Raw genomic sequence first — 17,983 nt, 5'->3', positions numbered from 1 at the left:
CAACTGATCATTTGAAGCCAAATCATAAGAATCGACACTTCTCCGTGTGACTAAGTTACAGATGTAAGAAGGCAGTAGCCCAAGCATGGCCTTGTAAATAAAAGTGCACCAGTGTCCCAGCCTCCTGATGGACCAAGAAGGCCGTCCACCTCGAGAATACAACGCACAGTCATGGGTCAGGGCTCTACAGCTAGTCATAAACCTCAGAAAAGCATAATAAACAGCATCAATCTTCTTTAGATACTGAGCTGAGGCGTTCATATACATCAGATCTCCATAATCTAAAATGGATAAAAAGGTTGCAGTGACGTAATTACTTACTCTGCATTCTATTTTTGTGTTTTACAGAAATGGAGGGACCTCAATGTGATCAGCAGTTTACTAAAGTCTTTCTTCCGTAAACTTCCAGAGCCGCTGTTCACCAATGGTACGTTTTTCTCAAAGGTTGTGCACTCTATCTAGTGGCCAAAAATGAGAACTACAACCCAGTAAAACGTCTATATTTCTCCTCCTTCTTTTTCTTTTGAACTGTATTTCTCCTCCTCCTTTTTCTTTTGAACTGTATTTCTCCTCCAGCCTTTGCCTAATTTTTCCTTTCTGCCCGCAGATAGGTACGCAGATTTTATAGATGCCAACAGAACGGAGGACCCAGTGGAGAGACTTAAAGTGCTCAAGAGGCTGGTGAGTTCATAAACAGGTTGCACACAGTCAGGGAAAAACCCCGGAAAAGTATTTCACAATCTAATTTTGCATGGAATTAGTTACATTCTTGAAAGTTTTAAAGTTGTTCATTTTAATCACCTGTGGCTCCACCTGTTTAATGTTCCTTCTCTTCTGACTCAGCTCCACGAGCTGCCGGATCATCATTACGAGACCCTCAAGTTCCTCTCGGCTCATCTCAAAACTGTGGCTGAAAACTCAGAGAAGAATAAGGTGTGTGACTTACAGAATTCTTAATCAACTTTGATTTAAAGAAATTAAAAAAGTATAATTAAAACTTCTTGTTTGTTAGATGGAACCGAGGAACCTGGCCATCGTGTTTGGTCCCACTCTGGTGCGCACCACCGAAGACAACATGACCCACATGGTGACACACATGCCAGACCAGTACAGGATAGTGGAGGCGCTCATTCAAAATGTGAGCGTCAGATCTTTAACTGCCGTTACAGATATTACATTTCTACATAAAAACACAAAAATGTATTGTTTTTTTTAAATGCTTTGTTTCCCCTTTTAGTATGACTGGTTTTTCACTGACGATGGAAATGGAGATCCAGTGGTGAGTACAGGCATCACTGCCATTTAAATATCATATACGATATTTATTGTTATATAAGCACTGCCCGCAGCATTTGAGCATGACCAGCTCTAGCAAAACTTCACAGAACAACAAAAAAAAAAAAAATCTTGAAAAAAAATGTTTCCATCTTGGTCCAGAGGTGATCCGTACCAAATTTGGTGATGATTGCTCAACATTTGTAGGAGGAATAAGCAAAAAACTGATTTGGGCTCAATTCGAAATGGCGGAATTCATTATTTTGTTTCAGTGACTTACAGTTCAACAGTTTGTTGTCATAGCGCCACCATCGTGCACCAGATTTGACACTGCACTCCCCTGGGTTCCCAATACACCTGTTAAGTGTGAAGCCGATCAGATTGACAGTTCTTCAGATATATGAATTACACACACACACACACACACACGGACAGACAGAAAGACACATTTGACTGCAACACAATAGCTGATGAGTATATTGTGTTTTATCTTTTAGGACTGCACATTTCTCTAAAAGCTCCCTGTTATTTCAGACCGTGTCCCGTGACGAGAGTGCGGTGGAGTCTCAGCCCGTGCCCAACATCGACCACCTGCTCACCAACATCGGCCGGACGGGCACGTCGCAGGGTGAAGTATCAGGTAACGTGCTGCCTCTGGCAGACCAACTCTTTGGTGGGTTTAGTCTTTCTCTACCCTATTCTCTGCTGAGCGCTGTCATAGCGGGACCAGTGTGTGTGTGTGTGTGTGTGTGTGTGTGTGTGTGTGTGTGTTTGTGTGTGTGTGCGATCTAAAAAAAAAAAAAACAATGTTGATAACGCTGCTTCTTCCCTAGACTAAATTTCCCCTTTTTTGCTTATTTGGCTGTTGCCACTAGATAGAAATGTCTATGGCTAACCATGAGTCCAAATGCCTGTGACGGTTTCAGTTGGTAATTTATTTGCATCACTAAAAAGTTGCAATAAATTGTCACGCTTCTTCATGTGCTTTAAGAGATATATCCCCCTCCTCAGTATTTGATCAATTTAAATGTCCGTTTCCTTTTTTAATCACCCTTTAATACTTCTTTTTAGTCCAACTCCACGACTGGGCTGTGTTCTCTCCCTCCCCTTATCCTGTTGCATTAATACGGCATGTTCTTTCCCACGTCACAAATAGATGTTTTTACAGTGAAAGGCGACCTCTGATTCCTCTTGTCTCTAGTGAGGCTCTGTCGGGTGTCCTAAAGGCTTTCCCAGCATTCACACATACATGATCTTGACACAGGCCAAGTGGGAGGAGTCTATCACACCATGATGACACTGATGGACTCTATAATGTCTGTGATGGACAGCTGGAACTGTAGGAAGAAGGAGGATTGTTGCCCCCAGTGTAGCTGCCTAGTCTGCAGGAACCCGCAGTTCTTTTAAGTGCAAGAAATGCCAAAGAGAGAGGGAGAGAGGAAAAAGAGAAAGAAAGACACCGGAAGCGAAGCGTCTACACGGTATTGTGCAGTGTCCGGTGTTATGGGTTTTCTATCAGAGTATACCCAACACAGGCCGGTGCTACTTTCTAAAAGGCTCTCCGCTGTCTCTCCTCACTGTCTCGCAAGCTTTCCAACAGGAGAGATAGCCATGGTATGGTTTCTACGTCACCAGTCAGTGTGCACTTGCGTATTGTGCCATCATCTGTATTGTAAAGGGGTGTGTATAGGGGGGCTTGGCTACGACACACAAAGAAAACTTAAAAACAAATTTTAGCTTTAGAAGGATGATATATGAGCAGGTGAGGACTGACTAAAGGTTTTCCTTGCTGACACTCTCTTTCTCATGTAGTGTCCCTTCTTTTCATATAGCTAGCCCCTCTGTGACCCCCCCTGTCACTTCTCTGTTATTTGTTCTTTTTTTTGGTTTCTTCCATAGCTGTCTTCGTCTTCACCGTGTCACTGTTGTCATGGCAGCTCATGTCACTCCACATTGCTAAGAAGCTTCGTCATAGTGTATCTGTGAGGTTGGGTGTCAAACCTCAGTGTTTTTTTGGCTTTGACAAAAACCTGTGAGTACTACAGGCTTGCATTGAATGTCCAGACGTTATCTTGCTTATCAGACCGACAGCACACCAAATTATTTTGCCAATTGAATGATGTGTTCACACCAAATTGAATTTTCGCACACCAAACGCCGTCATGTTCATCAAATCGTCCACAGGCGCAAACAGTTCAGTGAATTTCACAGCCTTCTCCAGGAACCGCAGGACTGCTGCTACTGCAGCGGTATGAACCCAAAATAAACACATTTTGCTGTGATTTAATTGCAATAAACGGATCAGACGTATGTCGAAATAACTACATCATGATGTTGATTTGAATAAAGTCTGACTTTACGATTTGTTGCGTCTATCCGCAAGACGATAAGCAAACATTTTAAAGGGCTTGTTCTCTGATTGGAGTTTGGATCGATCGTCACTGCGTCATGCAAATTTATCTTTTTTTGTCATTCACTCTGTATATAATCATTCTGCGTGAAAGGTTTGCTTTGCGTTTGGTGTGAACACGGCATTAGACTATTTTCTTTGGGCAAAGCCAGTGGGTTGAACACCAGTGTGAGGTGAATCTCTGACATAGTAAGCAGGGTTCTTTCATCTACACAAAGTTATGTATACTTTTAGACTGTAGAACTTTTTGTCTTGTAAAATACTGGAGAGTTTTACCTCTTTATGCCTCAATTCAAATAAAATAGTCTGAGAAGGGACCGTCACTCAACCAAACTCCTCAGAGCTCATTGACTGGTTCATGTCAAACATAAAATATGATGATTCTTAATTTTTTTCTATTAAACCGAAGGAAGCTAATTCTACCTAAAAAAAAAGTTTTAAAACTTGAGCTTTGTTATAATGTATTTATTGATCTCCCAAAGTTTGAGTTTGGAGAAAAAAAAGTTAGGAACCACTGGTTTTGAACACAATTCAAATTTAACAACTGTGGTTTATTTTGTTTCAAGAGAAAAACTTTTTTTATGGGAGACTTTTAAAGTACCACAATGCACTGGCATTGAAACATTTAAAAGAATGCCCAGCCCTATGTATCTGTGGTTTAAGGTGTTTTTTATCAGTAAATGATACCGTAGGGTTCACGTCTGCATACCTGGATTTCCCTCTCCATCCTTGTGTTGCATTGCACGTTTCCTGCCCCGCTGTACTTGTGTCCGTTGCTACAGTTGCACTCAGTATCACTTAGAAACTTTAGTAAAGATGAGAACCGACTCGATGTTCGAGTGTGTTGAGGAATAACGGAAACACGCCCATGTGAATGTGGACCTGAGTGTAACTGTGGAGCTCATCCGTCTCTGTGTGAAGCATGGCCTGTTGTCTGCTCACCTTTGTGCCCACTCCTCTCAAAGTCGCTGTATTTTCACTCCACATCTCATCAACATTGTTCTCCTTTTTTTCTCCCTGATTCATTTTCCCATGTAAAAATCATCTAACGTGTCCCTCTCTTCTCTCTCTTTCACCCACAGATTCACCGACTAGTGACTCTGCTAAATCAAAGGTGAGTGTGTGTCCAGCGTTCACCCTCTCAGGCAGCTGCTAGTGTTAAAGTGATGACAGGAGGTAGGTGACGAGCAAGAGAGATCGCCTCCACCTTAGGACAGGATCGGCATCAAATAAACTTATCGCAGCCTTCACCTCTTAAAGGGTAGTCTCACTTATTTCTTTCAGATACATGTGCCCAGCTCATATAGATGTCCCACATTTCTGGATAAAATGGAATAAAATGTATATTTGGTGCATTAAGGTATTGGAAAAGGTAGATTTCGGAACGTGAGCAGCAACATCTCTTGAGAAAAAAACGTCCCTTTAAATGGCAAACATGATAAAGTCTTTGCCCATACTAAGACTTGCACCTGGTCTTTTGCCAATTCAGTCGTAACTCTGCGTTCTAAGTCCAGCCTAATAGTTACACCGGTTGCACCATGTAGGCTAAGACTGGGTGTTCATCTTAGTCAGTAGAAGGCATGAAGTCTCGGTCGTTTCATACATCAGCAGCTTGATAACGGTACACAACACAAGAGCTAGTAACTCGAAAACAATCCACATTAGTTTTCCTGCTAAAATCTCCTTTTACTTACAAACATGAACACATGTCAAACATTTACAGGTGAAAAGTGCACTGTTTATCGCAGTTATCAAGCTAGGTAGCTAGCTAATCAGTCTGTCCCTGAGTTGTAGGCTACAGTCGAGTGTTTAGTTTTCCTCCTGTCATGTCCCCTGTGGAGCTCCACCTGCCAGCTGCTGTCAGACAATCAAACACATATCACACTTATCTCTATGTCCAGGAATTACTTGTTGTGTTTATCTCTCTGATCCTCCATAAAAAAAACTGCTGCAAAAGGATTAGCTACACATTTGCAAGGCAGTGGGAGATTGTGTACGGGCGTTCACATTAACACACATCACTAAGACCTGCCGTAGTTAAGACTTGGCTTAAAGGTTGAATGTGGAGAATGAGCAGAACACCGCCATCTAGAGTCTCAAGATCGTAGTCGCAACAGCAAAAAATAGTTCCAGCTGTAGGGTTGCCAGGTTGGTCAGACCCGGCCCAGTAGCTACAGGAGATCTGAGTCTGTTTGAGCCTGTTTGAACCCGTCCCCTCTGGCAAATCACACCATAAAAACAAGGATTAGAGGAGTTTGAATGACAGTTAGCATTAGCCATTAGCGTTAGCCATTCCAGCAAACAAGTAAACATGAAAGTGATCTTACCAATCAAGGAGAAACATAGGAATTTTGGCGTGTATTTTGATGGTGTTGAACTCCTTTCTCTCAGTACACAGTGAGTGCAGCAGCACAGCTAAAGACGACTAGCATGCAGCTTGAAGTGAAGAGAGACAGAGTGATTCGTGTTTGTATCTTTCTCAACTGCGAAACAAAAATGAAAGCTTTAAACCCAGAAACTTTTCATAGGCTGCCATTGCGTTTTCGATGACCGTGCTCTGATAAACCAGCGGCTTATTGTTTTGAATCTGGACATTGAGACGCCGATGGAGACGCTTAGGCGGAGGGATTACAGTGTGTCTGTAGCAGACCACAACGTTTACGTGTTCTGCTGTAATAAATCATTAGTGGGCTCCTTCCTTTTGGATTGTGTTTGGTAATTAACTGAATAGAGCAGCTGGTACAGGGGCCAGTAGCTAAGTCTGAAAACACTCTTTTAATAAACTCAGGGTCCACTACATTGTTGGTGCTTTGTTTTCTGTGTAAGGACTCTTACCATGCTGCTGCAGAGGTTTGCTGTTATTTTAAGCAGTATTAGTAACAAACATTTTAATGTCCCAACACACCGCCCCGAGCTAATCCGTGTTAGCCGAGGCAGGCTGTTAGTGACCGGAAAATCTACGTTAATCGTTCATACACAGATAAAATTGTGTCGATGGCTTATTTGATGACCCAATTTGCCTAAAAAGACCCTGGGATGATTTTACACTGGAATTTCACTTTAAGTTCATGAGATGAGCAGCCCGTCAATACTGACCAGATGAACCCGACTGTACTTCCAGTGAGCATCTTTTTCTGCTCCACGCCACCTAGAACTTGTGGCTAAGAAGCTCACGATTTTGCAGTTGCTTGTTCTGAGTTTAAAAAAAGAAGAAGAAAAAAAAGCATTTTTGACAATTGAGATTTTGTCATTAGCAAAAGCAGGTGCCATTCATCACTGCACTGCTCTTATGTGGCTGCTTTCATTCAGCTTTTGAGCCAGTCATGCCACAGCTCAGGCTCGTGCAGGGATGCTTCAGTTCATGCGCTGCTGCTGCTTCTCCTGCTTCTGCTTTAAGGCTGGCATGGAAACAATACTGTGCTCCCTGTTAATTACGCCTGTTAATGTTCCTCTCTCTGTCCACTTCTATGGTTTATGATGCTTCACGGGGAGCAGGTGGAGTACAGGTTTAAATTTTCAGGCAGGGTTGAGGGGTTCTTGTCCTCTTCAGCATCAGCATACTTATTTTCCTCCTCTCCGTCTCCCTTTCTGCAGGGTTCCTGGGGCTCAGGGAAGGACCAGTGCAGCCGAGAGCTCCTGGTCTCCTCCATCTTTGCTGCAGCCAGCCGCAAAAGAAAGAAATCAAAGGACAAGCCGCAGCCTAGCAGCTCAGATGATGATCTGGATGCCGTCTTCCCCAAGAAGGAAATCCCCGGCCCGAAGCCGAACCACCACGGCCTCCAGACTGAGGTAAAAGGCGGGACTCGTCCCGGCCCCAACGCGAAGCAGCCAGTGCGAGCGGAGGAGAGGAAAGAGAACGGGAGAACTGTAGAGCTCACACCTAAAGCCAAGAGAGAGCACAGAAACTCCTTATTCCTGAAGGAGAAGACTCCACCCAGACACCCCTCACCTTCCCCCTCCCCGTCCCCAAATATCTACCAAACAGCTCCTCAGGCGAAGTCCTCCTTGTCAGATCCCCCATCCCAGCTTGATGAAAACACGTCAGACCTCGGGACGATGAGCTCTGGAGCGTCTGTTCCACGGTCAAGACCAAAGAAGTGGTCTGGAGCGTCCTCTGATCTTCCTGCAGGAGCATGTGTCGGACTGGCGGCAGGTCCAGGGGCGTCAGCCGGTGCAGAGGTGAGTTCCATCACCTCAGACTACTCCACAACTTCTTCCATCACATTCTTGACCGGAGCAGAGTCCAGCGCGCTTAGTCCGGAGCTGCAGGGTGGGGAGGAGGCAGACGACGAACGCAGCGAGCTCATTAGCGAGGGACGACCCATGGAGACGGACAGTGAAAGCGACTTTCCTGTTTTTGCCCCAGGCGGTGGCAGCAGCCAGTCCACACCCTGTCCGGAGCAGAGCCTAGAAAAGTCTGAACAGAGAGGAGGTGGAGCAGCTGAGGGCAGCACCACACCAAAACTGGAAGCACGGCGCCTTTTCCCGTCACACAGGATGATTGAGTGCGACACGCTCTCCAGAAGGTGGTCGCTGAGACAGAAAACAGACAGTGAATCATCGGTGGAGGGTGTCGCTGGGAGCGGGGAACGTAGCGAGGGGAGGGCAGAGTCTTCCACGCGGCTCTCTCGAGTCCTGGAGGTGATGAAGAAAGGGCGGTCTACAAGCAGCCTCAGCTCGTCCTCACGCAGCGAGTCTGAGCGCCCCGAACCAGCCTGGCACCTTAAGATCACAGAGCGGCTCAAATTCAGGTTACGCACGTCTGCTGACGACATGTTCACCCAGAAGAACCGAACTCCGGATGCTCGCGGGAAGAAGAAGAACATCCGCCGCAGGCACACCATGGGCGGGCAGAGAGACTTTGCAGAGCTGGCGGTCATCAACGACTGGAGGGAGCAGGGCGGGGTGGACCAGACGGCTGAACTGTCAGCTCTGGACCGCCTCAAGCCAAGGTGTTCCTCTCAGGACTTCTCTATCCGGGACTGGATCACCAGAGAGCGACACAGAGGCTCAGATTCGACCGTTGAAGTCGCACCCAAAGCAGTTCCCGAGGACGATCATCCCGAACCCCAGGACGTAGCTCCCGAAAGACCTCCTCCTTCAGCGTCCCCGGGCGCACAGCCGCTGGCAGGGGAGCACGTTAACGGGAGTGGGCTGCAAAGCAAAAGCAAGGCCAGCCTCGGGGCGGACGCTCACCCACACAAACTGTCTGGAGCACAGGTTGTCCGCTCACGGTTCTACCAGTATCTGTGAAACGGCCAAAGTGGTCTTGTCTCGTGTGTGTGCAAGGATTTAGGACCCGAATGAATGCGTAAATGTACAAATGTAGGTATTTTAGCTAAGGTTACGGCACAATATTTTTTCTACAAAGTATACTTTATGTATCTACTGTACATACTGTGTATAGGCTTACATGATGTTACTGGAATAATGCTGAAGAGATGTTTTATGTGTGTGATTCCGCTGACTCGCTGGCCATACTGGAACAGACGTGGACAAAACTCAGACTTCCTCCTGCCAAGATCCAACCCTGCTAATGCAAGAATGGGACTGTTGCTTGTTGTTTCAGTGGGACAGAAATGGACTGTGGATTGTTTTACAGCACTATTGGAAAGTAACAGGTTCAGCTTGACTATTACTGAACGCAGGAGGAAGCTTTTTTATATGGAATCATGATTCAGTTCTTCCTATTATAAGCGGTATGAAGAATGTATTACTCTCTTCGGACTAACACTAGTTGCTTGTGACAATATTGTCATTTTTAAAAGAATATGTATGTGTTGTTTTTATTTTTCTTGCCTGTACTTGAAGTATGTGGATGTAACTGAGGGCTGCTTTCTGAGCTGGGTGCTGTGGGAAGTTTGTTTTTCACAGTACAGTCACAACAGCCAGATATTAGCTTGATGGACTGGACGATTATTATAGTTTTATCAAATAAAGACTGAAAAACAGTCATGAAATGCTGATACTATAGTATGTTATGCTTGGTACAGTAGTTTATTTCCAAACTTTCTCCAGTTATAGTCCAAAAAGTATGTTTTTACACGTTGTTTTTATCTCAAAAATAAAAAAGTGCCTATTTTCTCCCTCTTTTTTAAAACAGTTTTACCAACAGTTGACAAAACATTTTTAGAAGAGAATGATCTCAGGCATTCCAGAGACGTTTTCTGTTTCAACATCGACATCAGAGCATTCAAATGTATGTCAGTGTCTGCGTTTCATTATAGTTTGACTTCTCACTACGTTTTTATTCCCCATCTGTATTTTTCAAGTGCAGTGAAATGCATGGGCGCTTAAAACCTGGGAGGAAAAAAACCCCAACAAAGTTATCTTTAAAACTGCATGAGACAATGTTTTCTGAATAGTGAACATCTCGCCTATGTACAGCAAAACATGGGTGTGCAACGCCCTCCCTCAACAAACACTGGAAATAAATAATCTTTATTACATTCTTGTGTCCGTTTGGTCTCATTGTCTTTTATTCTTTTCAAATGTTTCACCTTATTCTTAATCTTTGCTCAGATACATACCTCAAATATGAACGCTTGTCCTTTCTAGTCTGCCTTTATAGTTTTACTACATAAAGTCACATTGTAGGTAAAGTGGCATGTTGCTCAATTTCTTACAATAACAGAAAAGTAAACATGCATATGAAATAATAGAAATTGCAACATGGATAAATGATAAATCAATCCGATCCATATGTCCGACTATTTTGAAGGCTTTGGGAGAATAAATATCACAGAATTCCAGGTACTGTAAATGTAAATACTATTCTATGGCATAACAAAGTAAGTTGTTCTATGAAGTACTAGCCTATATGAGCCATATATATATGTCATCAAAAAGTCAAAGCATGTTGTGAAAAATCAATACATTAATATGCAGTCCGTATGCAGTAATATGAGTCCTTACCCCAAGTAATGGAGTTCAAGGACCTCTGGATCATGTTCACGAGTGAGGGGACGATGGAGCGTGAGTTTGGCCGGAGAATCGGAGCAGCGGGGGCGGTGTTGCAGTCGCTCTACCGCACCGTTGTGACGAAAAGAGAGCTGAGGAAGGCAAAGCTCTCGATCTACCGGTCAATCTTCGTTCCTACCCTCACCTATGGTCATGAAAGCTGGGTCAGGACCCAAAGAACGAGGTTGCGGGTACAAGCGGCCAAAATGGGTTTTCTCAGGAGGGTGGCTGGAGTCTCCCTTAGAGATAGGGTGAGAAGTTCAGCATCCGTGAGGAACTCAGAGTAGAGCCGCTGCTCCTTTGCGTTGAAAGGAGCCAGTTGAGGTGGTTCGGGCATCTAGTAAGGATGCCCCCTGGGCGCCTCCCTAGGGAGGTGTTCCAGGCACGTCCAGCTGGGAGGAGGCTTCGGGGAAGACCCAGGACCAGGTGGAGAGATTATATCTCCACACTGGCCTGGGAACGCCTCGGGATCCCCAAGTTAGAGCTGGTTAATGTGGCCCGGGAAAGGGAAGTTTGGGGTCCCCTGCTAAAGCTGCTGCCCCCGCGACCCGACCCCGGATAAGCGGATGAAGATGAGATGAGATGAAAGATAATAAGCAATGAAAAATTCAGTTATAAGCAAGTCAGTAAAGTAAAAAAAAAAGAAAGTCATAGTATATAGTATGTTGAAAATGTCAAAGTCTCCAGAAAAGTTATAGTAGAATAACTTGAAAAAATGCCATAATCAGTCACTATAGCATGTCTAAAACAGTCGTACGTTGAGGAAGTCGTACTGTAGTGGCGAGAAAGGACGTACCAGTAGTAGCCTATATCATTTTGAAATGTTGTAGTAAAACATTCATAATATATTGTCATAAAAATGCCATAAATACCTTCAAGATTCATGAGAAATATTACAAGATGCAAATTGCAGAAACCCTGATAGGAATTCGAACCCACAACCTCAGATATTCACATGTGTCTTTCAGTACGTTCTTCACTCCTGAGCTAGTGGATCACACAGATATTAAGATGAGATAAGGTAAAGTTTTTATTTTATTAGTCCCACAAAGGGGGGTTTCCTTATTACGGCAGCAAAGTGGAACGCAAACATAGAAGAAGCATCAATAAGAAACAATACATTGTAGAAAATATGAAGAATATATAGTGCAGTATTTCAAATGAAGTCATAGTATGGTATGACTTCTAATGACATAGTATAGACCTACTGGCATACTATGCATATACAAATTAGAATTGTAATTTCAAAGTTGTTATAAATACAAAATCATACCTCTAGTAAGTGAATAAAATGAAAATATATAGACCTATGCTATAAAACAATGTTCAGATTGTACCTTCTCTGTGCTTGTTTCTACTATTCTGTTGTATTAACTGTCTTAACACATAAGTTATAGTCACATTACTATAGATATTATTATAGTTACTGTTAGGCTTTGCTTGCTTGCATTTCTGGAAGTGTGTCTGTCTGTCTCTCCCTGTCCATCTGTGTGTCTTTTCTCTCTTTCTCTCTCCTTTTCTTCCTCCCCAACCGGTGCAGACAGATGTCCGTCCTCCACAGAGCTGGGTCTGTCAGACGTTCCTGTCTGTTATAGTGAAGGTTTACGTTGCCACCGTACTCTACAGAGGAATTGTTGGGTCTATGTAAATCATAAATAAGTCGTTGAGTGTGGTCTTTACCTACTCTGTAAAGTGTCCTGAGATAACTTTTGTTATGATTTGACACTATAAATACAATTGAATTGAATTGAATTGAATTGTGAGAGAGTGTGATTGAAAATCAAAACACTGGAAACTGAGCAAACCAAATATTTCCCCCTCGTGTGTCTGCGTTTTCACAACCTGGGAATGTGCGCATGATGTCAATTAAGTTAACAGGCTGCCTCGTGCTGTGGGAGTGACATTACCCAACACAATGTGAACACACTCACAGTCCCTGTTCGTCCACACAGCTCCACACAGCAGCTGCAGCCTCCACCTTACCTCCACCTGACACCTTTAACCCTCATACAGCTGAGGTAAGAGCCTTCTATGCTTAAATAACACTGATTCTTTTCTGCACTATACTTGTTTTCCACTTCATTCTTTGTGTTTTTCAATCTGTATTCAACTTGAACTTAGTAGCCTTTTCTTTATTTTATAGGCTGACATTTCCTGCAAATTGGAAATGATTAAATTGAGAAAGTATCAAATGTAGTGTTTGTTGTTAGTTTTACCACATTTCCACGGATAATAAGTATCCTTTTGGCCTTATGAAAGTAGAGCAAAACCAGAAGAACAGGTGTGGCGACATGTGGTGTTGTGTAAAGAGAAAAAAGAGGAGATGAAATGATCAGCTGCAGGTCAGAGAAAGAGCGATAAAGAGAATATTCTTGGGTGGGGTTATTTTCACTGCTGTCATATTTCACAAAAGCATGAACTCATTTCACATCTCTGAAGGGAACAATAGAAGAAACTTAGCATGCCACTATGTGACTGATGGGCTTTATGTTCAGATCCCTCTGAGGACACTGTAACATCAAGTAACCTGCCAACAGAAACACATTCACACAGCCATACGCTTAAAGAGAAGCAAACTCCTGTTATGAATACAATACAAAGAATAAAAGAATCATTCTTTACTGACAGCTCGACTGGGATCTGCACTCATTATTTGACATTGACAAAAATACAAGTAATACAAGCAAGATAATAAAAAATGTAACATGGAAAAAACAGCATCAAACAATGGGTTCCTACACAAAATAGTTACCCAATATCTATAAAGTTTACTCAGCTTTACATTTCTTTTTAGGGCAAATATTCACTAAAATACAGAACTTTCAACAAAAAGCCCCCTTTAATCTATGACTCAACTACATCTGAGTTTATTTGCTGCATTATTTTAGTCCATTATTTCTGACATAAAGACTAAACAAGGAAATATTTAAGATTGTTAGATTTGGTCAGATTTGCCTCATAGATGTAGGTACATTTTTTTTTTTTTAAAGTACCTATTTATCATTACACTATCATGACACTTTGGGACGCACAATCAATATATTAATATAGTTATATATAATAAATAATCAAATCTGGAAGCAGCGATGAGCAGGCCCTCGCACCTGGCGCATGTTAAGGGAGCTGGCCAAAAAAATCTGTATCCGCAGATAACTTTTGTTTGAAAAGAAGACACTACTCCATGTTTACCAAAGTTACCAGTTATGACTGAAATATGTGCAAAATGAAACATTTGATGGCAGGACATCATCTGTGTGTTTTAGAGAGGGGATACATTTTGTGGCAGACTGAAAATCACAGAAAATACAGCCTGAAAAAAATAACCTCTCCTAGGAAAGAAGAGACTTCTCCATATTTACCAGTTTTACTATTCATGATCTGAAATAAGTGCAAAATGAAACACTTGATTGTAGGACATCATCTGTGTGATTTAGAGTAGGGAGACGTTTTGTGGCAGACCGAAAACTGCAAAAATACAGCCTGAAAGAATATGAGTTCCCCCATGACTTTTCCTAGGAAAGAAAAAACTTATCTAAGTCCTTGATTTAACCTTTTTCAAGTTTTTGAATATGATAAAGCCCTAAAGGTAATTCATTAAAGGAATTAGAAGAAGACACTGAGCAAATCTAATCTAATCTTAAAGGATCAGAACCAATGCAGCCGAACCAGAGATAGTGTTTTTCGATTCCACACATTCTCCTTTCTCATCAAAACCCGTCGCCTACATTACCCACAATGCAAATTGGCCAAAAACACGGTCTAAGATCCAGGTAGTAAAACTTTGAAGTACTTGTATTTGCCTTTCCTGCTACTGTTTACTCCACTACACTGATGCATTTAGTTACTTTCCACACTCAGATTAATGGTAGAAAATATAATCAACTAGGACATTAGCCTTTAATGGCCCATTGTATTACATATGCACAATGAGTACTTTTACTTTTGGTACCTTAAGAATATTTTGATACTTTTGCACTTTTAGAACAATTTAGAACAATGCCTGCCGTCTGCCTCCTCCTCCTCCTGCTCCCCCTGGTGTCCGCACAGACCTTTCACTGGGGTCCATGCCCTACTCCCAAAGTGCAGCCCAACTTCAACCTTCAAAAGGTAAACACACACACACACACACACACACACACACACACGCATAAACATGAACAAACACACACACACACACACACACACACACACACACACATGTACAGTGACTTACACAGGACTACTGGGACCTCTCTGTTGACAGTATCAGGGCCGGTGGTATGAGATCGAGAAGCTTCCCGCTTCCTTCGAGAGAGGAAAGTGCATCGAGGCCAACTACGCCCTGAGGAAAGACGGCACCATCCAGGTGTTGAACTCTCAGTTCTAGTGAGTATTGCAGGATATATATTATTGATTTTGACTTGACCAATCATTTGATTTGATGTTTAGATTATGCCTGGGAAACAACCCCACAAGTCTAGAACATCAGCATTCTGGGGAATATTTCCATTCACCTTCTTACTGAGAGGTAGATAAGAAGATTAATACCCCTCCATGTCTGTATGGTAAATTTGAAGTTTGAGCCTCTAGCAAGTTAGCTTAGCATAAAGCCTGGAGATAAGGGTAAAAGCTAGCATGGTTGTCCGAAGCTAACATAGCCTAACAGCACCTCTAAAACGTGCTTATTAAGTTTCTCATTAGCTTCAAAATGTTCCTTTTCAGATGAACCAGGACTGTTTTGTGTAATATTGAATTCAAGATTCATGATGGATTAAACACATCCAGAATTAGTTGTAATTGTTAGTTTCTAGAAAAGGTTTAAATCTGAATTGTGAAGGTTTCAAATGACGGCTCTTTGCAGAAGTACTATTCATGTAATCTGTGTTTACAACGGCCTCATAACAATGAATAAAAAAGGCAAATTAAGCAGCAGAGATGAACTCAATGTAACTTTCACAGTTTAAATCAAACCATTTCACTTCACTCAAAAACTTTCTTCCCACCAGAAAAAAAAACAAAACTTGATGCACACATATCGGTCGGATCACAATCGAAACACACGGAGTAATATTGAATCATTTTATATAATGATTATTTTTGTGGATCTTGAGCAGAAGACTGATGGCCTGGTGGTGTCACACCTCATGCTTAGAACTGAGGAAAGACTAAACCTTGTACAAATGTGTCATTTTTACTAATGGGAGTGTATGTGTCATATTTAATAGCTCATTGTTTCTCTGTCTCTCAGTAAAGACAAGGTGGAGGTAATAGAAGGGACCGCGGTGGTACAAGACGTGCGAGAACCTGCCAGGCTGGGAGTCAGCTTCTCGTATTGTAAGCACTCTTCTTCATCCTTATCCTCCTCATATTGTTTTTGTTCCTGTCATCTTCGCTGTTTGTTTTTGTCACTTTTTGTCTGAGATAATAATGTTTTTAATAATTATATGATTAAAATCATTCCATAGATCCTTAAAAAAAATCAAACCGAAAAGCTGACAGTATGATGACCTGTATTTACATTTGTGGTTAGGCAGAAACCTCTAGGGACTGCAGTAACTCTGGCAGGACTAAAGGAGGAAGTACGGTGACATAGTAGGCTATAAGAGCACCAAGGTCCACCACAGGACTTTCACCCAGGAGACGACACCAAATGTCAACATGGAGATTTTTAACCAACTTTGTGACGGACATAACTATTTCAAGCTCCTACATCATGCACCTATGTGTCTCTGATCTGAACTAACTCACTTGGAACCAAATCTTTTCCTATCCCTGATCCAGTAGTTTTGTTGCGTATGCGTATGCGTATGCGTATGCGTATGCGTATGCGTATGTGTATGCATATGTGATTCCCACGTTCAGTAGATCAGTCATAGGTCGTTTTGGGAGTCAAAATGACACAGTCTGACGTTAAGGTATGTTGTTGTTGTTTTTAGCAGACTTCACTCATCACTGAACTTATGTAGGCTCATCCTACATGCGGAGCTCACATAGCGTCTGAATGATGATTATCGGCTAACAAATGATGCAGCAGCCTCAGTGCATTTGGAATGACGATGAGTCTGTCTGCGAAACATGTCATTGTCTATCTTTCCGGGTCCAGTTATTAGTGGAGGTTCATGTCCTTTTTCAGCCAACTTGAACATTACATAACTGGTCTGACCTCTCAGGCGAGAATTCCAGTGTGAGCCATAGTGAATTAAGATGTTAAGATCAGAAATTAGAGGAACCAAGTGCCCTGATGATTAGCATTTAGCTCACAGAGCCACAAACATGGCCTTGTGTACTTAAGCTGTTCTGTTTCATCAGTATGCAGATGATCGTAGCATTTATTTAAGCTGTGATCTCCCTTTGGACCTTTATACCAATATATACTTGTACCAAGCTTTATTCTACCTACACAAAAAAAAACCTGGCAACTGAATTGTTTGTATAATCAACTATTTAATTTGTATTTTTGTTCATGTACATCGGTTAAAAAAAAAGAAAAAGAAAGGTTCTTCTTAAAGCTAATATAAGCATTTACTGTAAATTATTTTATCACGACGTGTGACGGTGAATACATTTCTAAACTGCTCTAAGGGTATGATGTGTAGTAAAAGTTGATTATTAAATATGTAAATGGACTTTTTCTTCCAGTTACTCCCTATGGACCCTACTGGATTCTGAGCACAGACTACACCGGCTTGTCCGTTGTGTACTCTTGCACAGACATCTTCCGTATTTTCCACTTCGACTTCGCCTGGATCCTTAGCCGCTCTCGCTTCCCGCCTCCAGAGACCGTGAGGTACGCCAAAGACCTGATGATCAATGAAGGGATCGACCTTTGCAAGATGAAGGCCACAGACCAGACGGGCTGCAAGGATGACTAGGGATTCATGGAAACTTCCACTCATTAGGGGCTGAATACTTGATCAACACTATCTTATATGGCAATTATATATTGAATTCTCAGTGTGAGTGGCTTTTATTTCCTATACTTATCCAGCATCATCCAGGCCTCATGAAAACATTTAATGATCTTTTTGACAATATATTTTTACATTTTAAAACAGCTCAGCGCTTTGAAAGTGGATAAAATACAAAACCTACAAATACACAAGAGTTCAATGAAGTTACTGGTTGTTCATATATTCTATTTTGTATTCTAGTAGGACATGTTAAACTATGTGCAATAATGTGTTACATAGTGTTGAAACAAGCATATTTGTGGTGATGGCAACACATGTGTGGGTGAGTTACTGTTTATTAAAGATATATTAAAGCTGTATTCATTAAGCAGATCATTTGGTCACTCTTTAATTATCTGGTTAACATTGTACTGACTAACTGAGCAACAAGGAGACGATACGAAGAATC

The 17,983-nt window shown here is 42.1% G+C and overlaps 2 protein-coding genes across 5 annotated transcripts in view; both read left to right on the top strand.

Annotated features, from left to right (window-relative positions):
• The window catches only part of arhgap21a (Rho GTPase activating protein 21a), an 86,937-nt gene extending 76,841 nt beyond the window's left edge, over positions 1-10,096 (top strand). For all 4 annotated transcript variants that reach the window (XM_083936347.1, XM_083936346.1, XM_083936345.1 and 1 more), the window contains 8 exons: positions 349-427; positions 608-681; positions 844-933; positions 1,013-1,138; positions 1,238-1,279; positions 1,810-1,915; positions 4,768-4,799; positions 7,280-10,096. In XM_083936347.1, the coding sequence (XP_083792473.1) occupies positions 349-427; positions 608-681; positions 844-933; positions 1,013-1,138; positions 1,238-1,279; positions 1,810-1,915; positions 4,768-4,799; positions 7,280-8,938 (2,208 nt within the window). In that variant the 3' untranslated portion in view covers positions 8,939-10,096. The remainder of the gene's footprint in view (positions 1-348; positions 428-607; positions 682-843; positions 934-1,012; positions 1,139-1,237; positions 1,280-1,809; positions 1,916-4,767; positions 4,800-7,279) is intronic.
• A 2,486-nt stretch (positions 10,097-12,582) lies between these two features.
• On the top strand, positions 12,583-17,852 carry apodb (apolipoprotein Db). Its single transcript, XM_083936608.1, has 5 exons — positions 12,583-12,663; positions 14,628-14,752; positions 14,889-15,010; positions 15,873-15,958; positions 17,264-17,852. The coding sequence occupies exons 2-5, from the start codon at positions 14,642-14,644 to the stop codon at positions 17,494-17,496; spliced, it is 552 nt and encodes a 183-aa protein (XP_083792734.1). The 5' UTR covers positions 12,583-12,663; positions 14,628-14,641; the 3' UTR covers positions 17,497-17,852.
• Positions 17,853-17,983: the final 131 nt, after the last annotated feature.

This window comes from Echiichthys vipera, assembly GCF_963691815.1.
Source record: "Echiichthys vipera genome assembly, chromosome: 21".
Lineage (NCBI taxonomy): Eukaryota > Metazoa > Chordata > Actinopteri > Perciformes > Trachinidae > Echiichthys > Echiichthys vipera.
The sequence above is the reverse complement of the archived record's forward strand: the minus strand, read 5'-3'. Positions and strand labels throughout refer to the sequence as shown.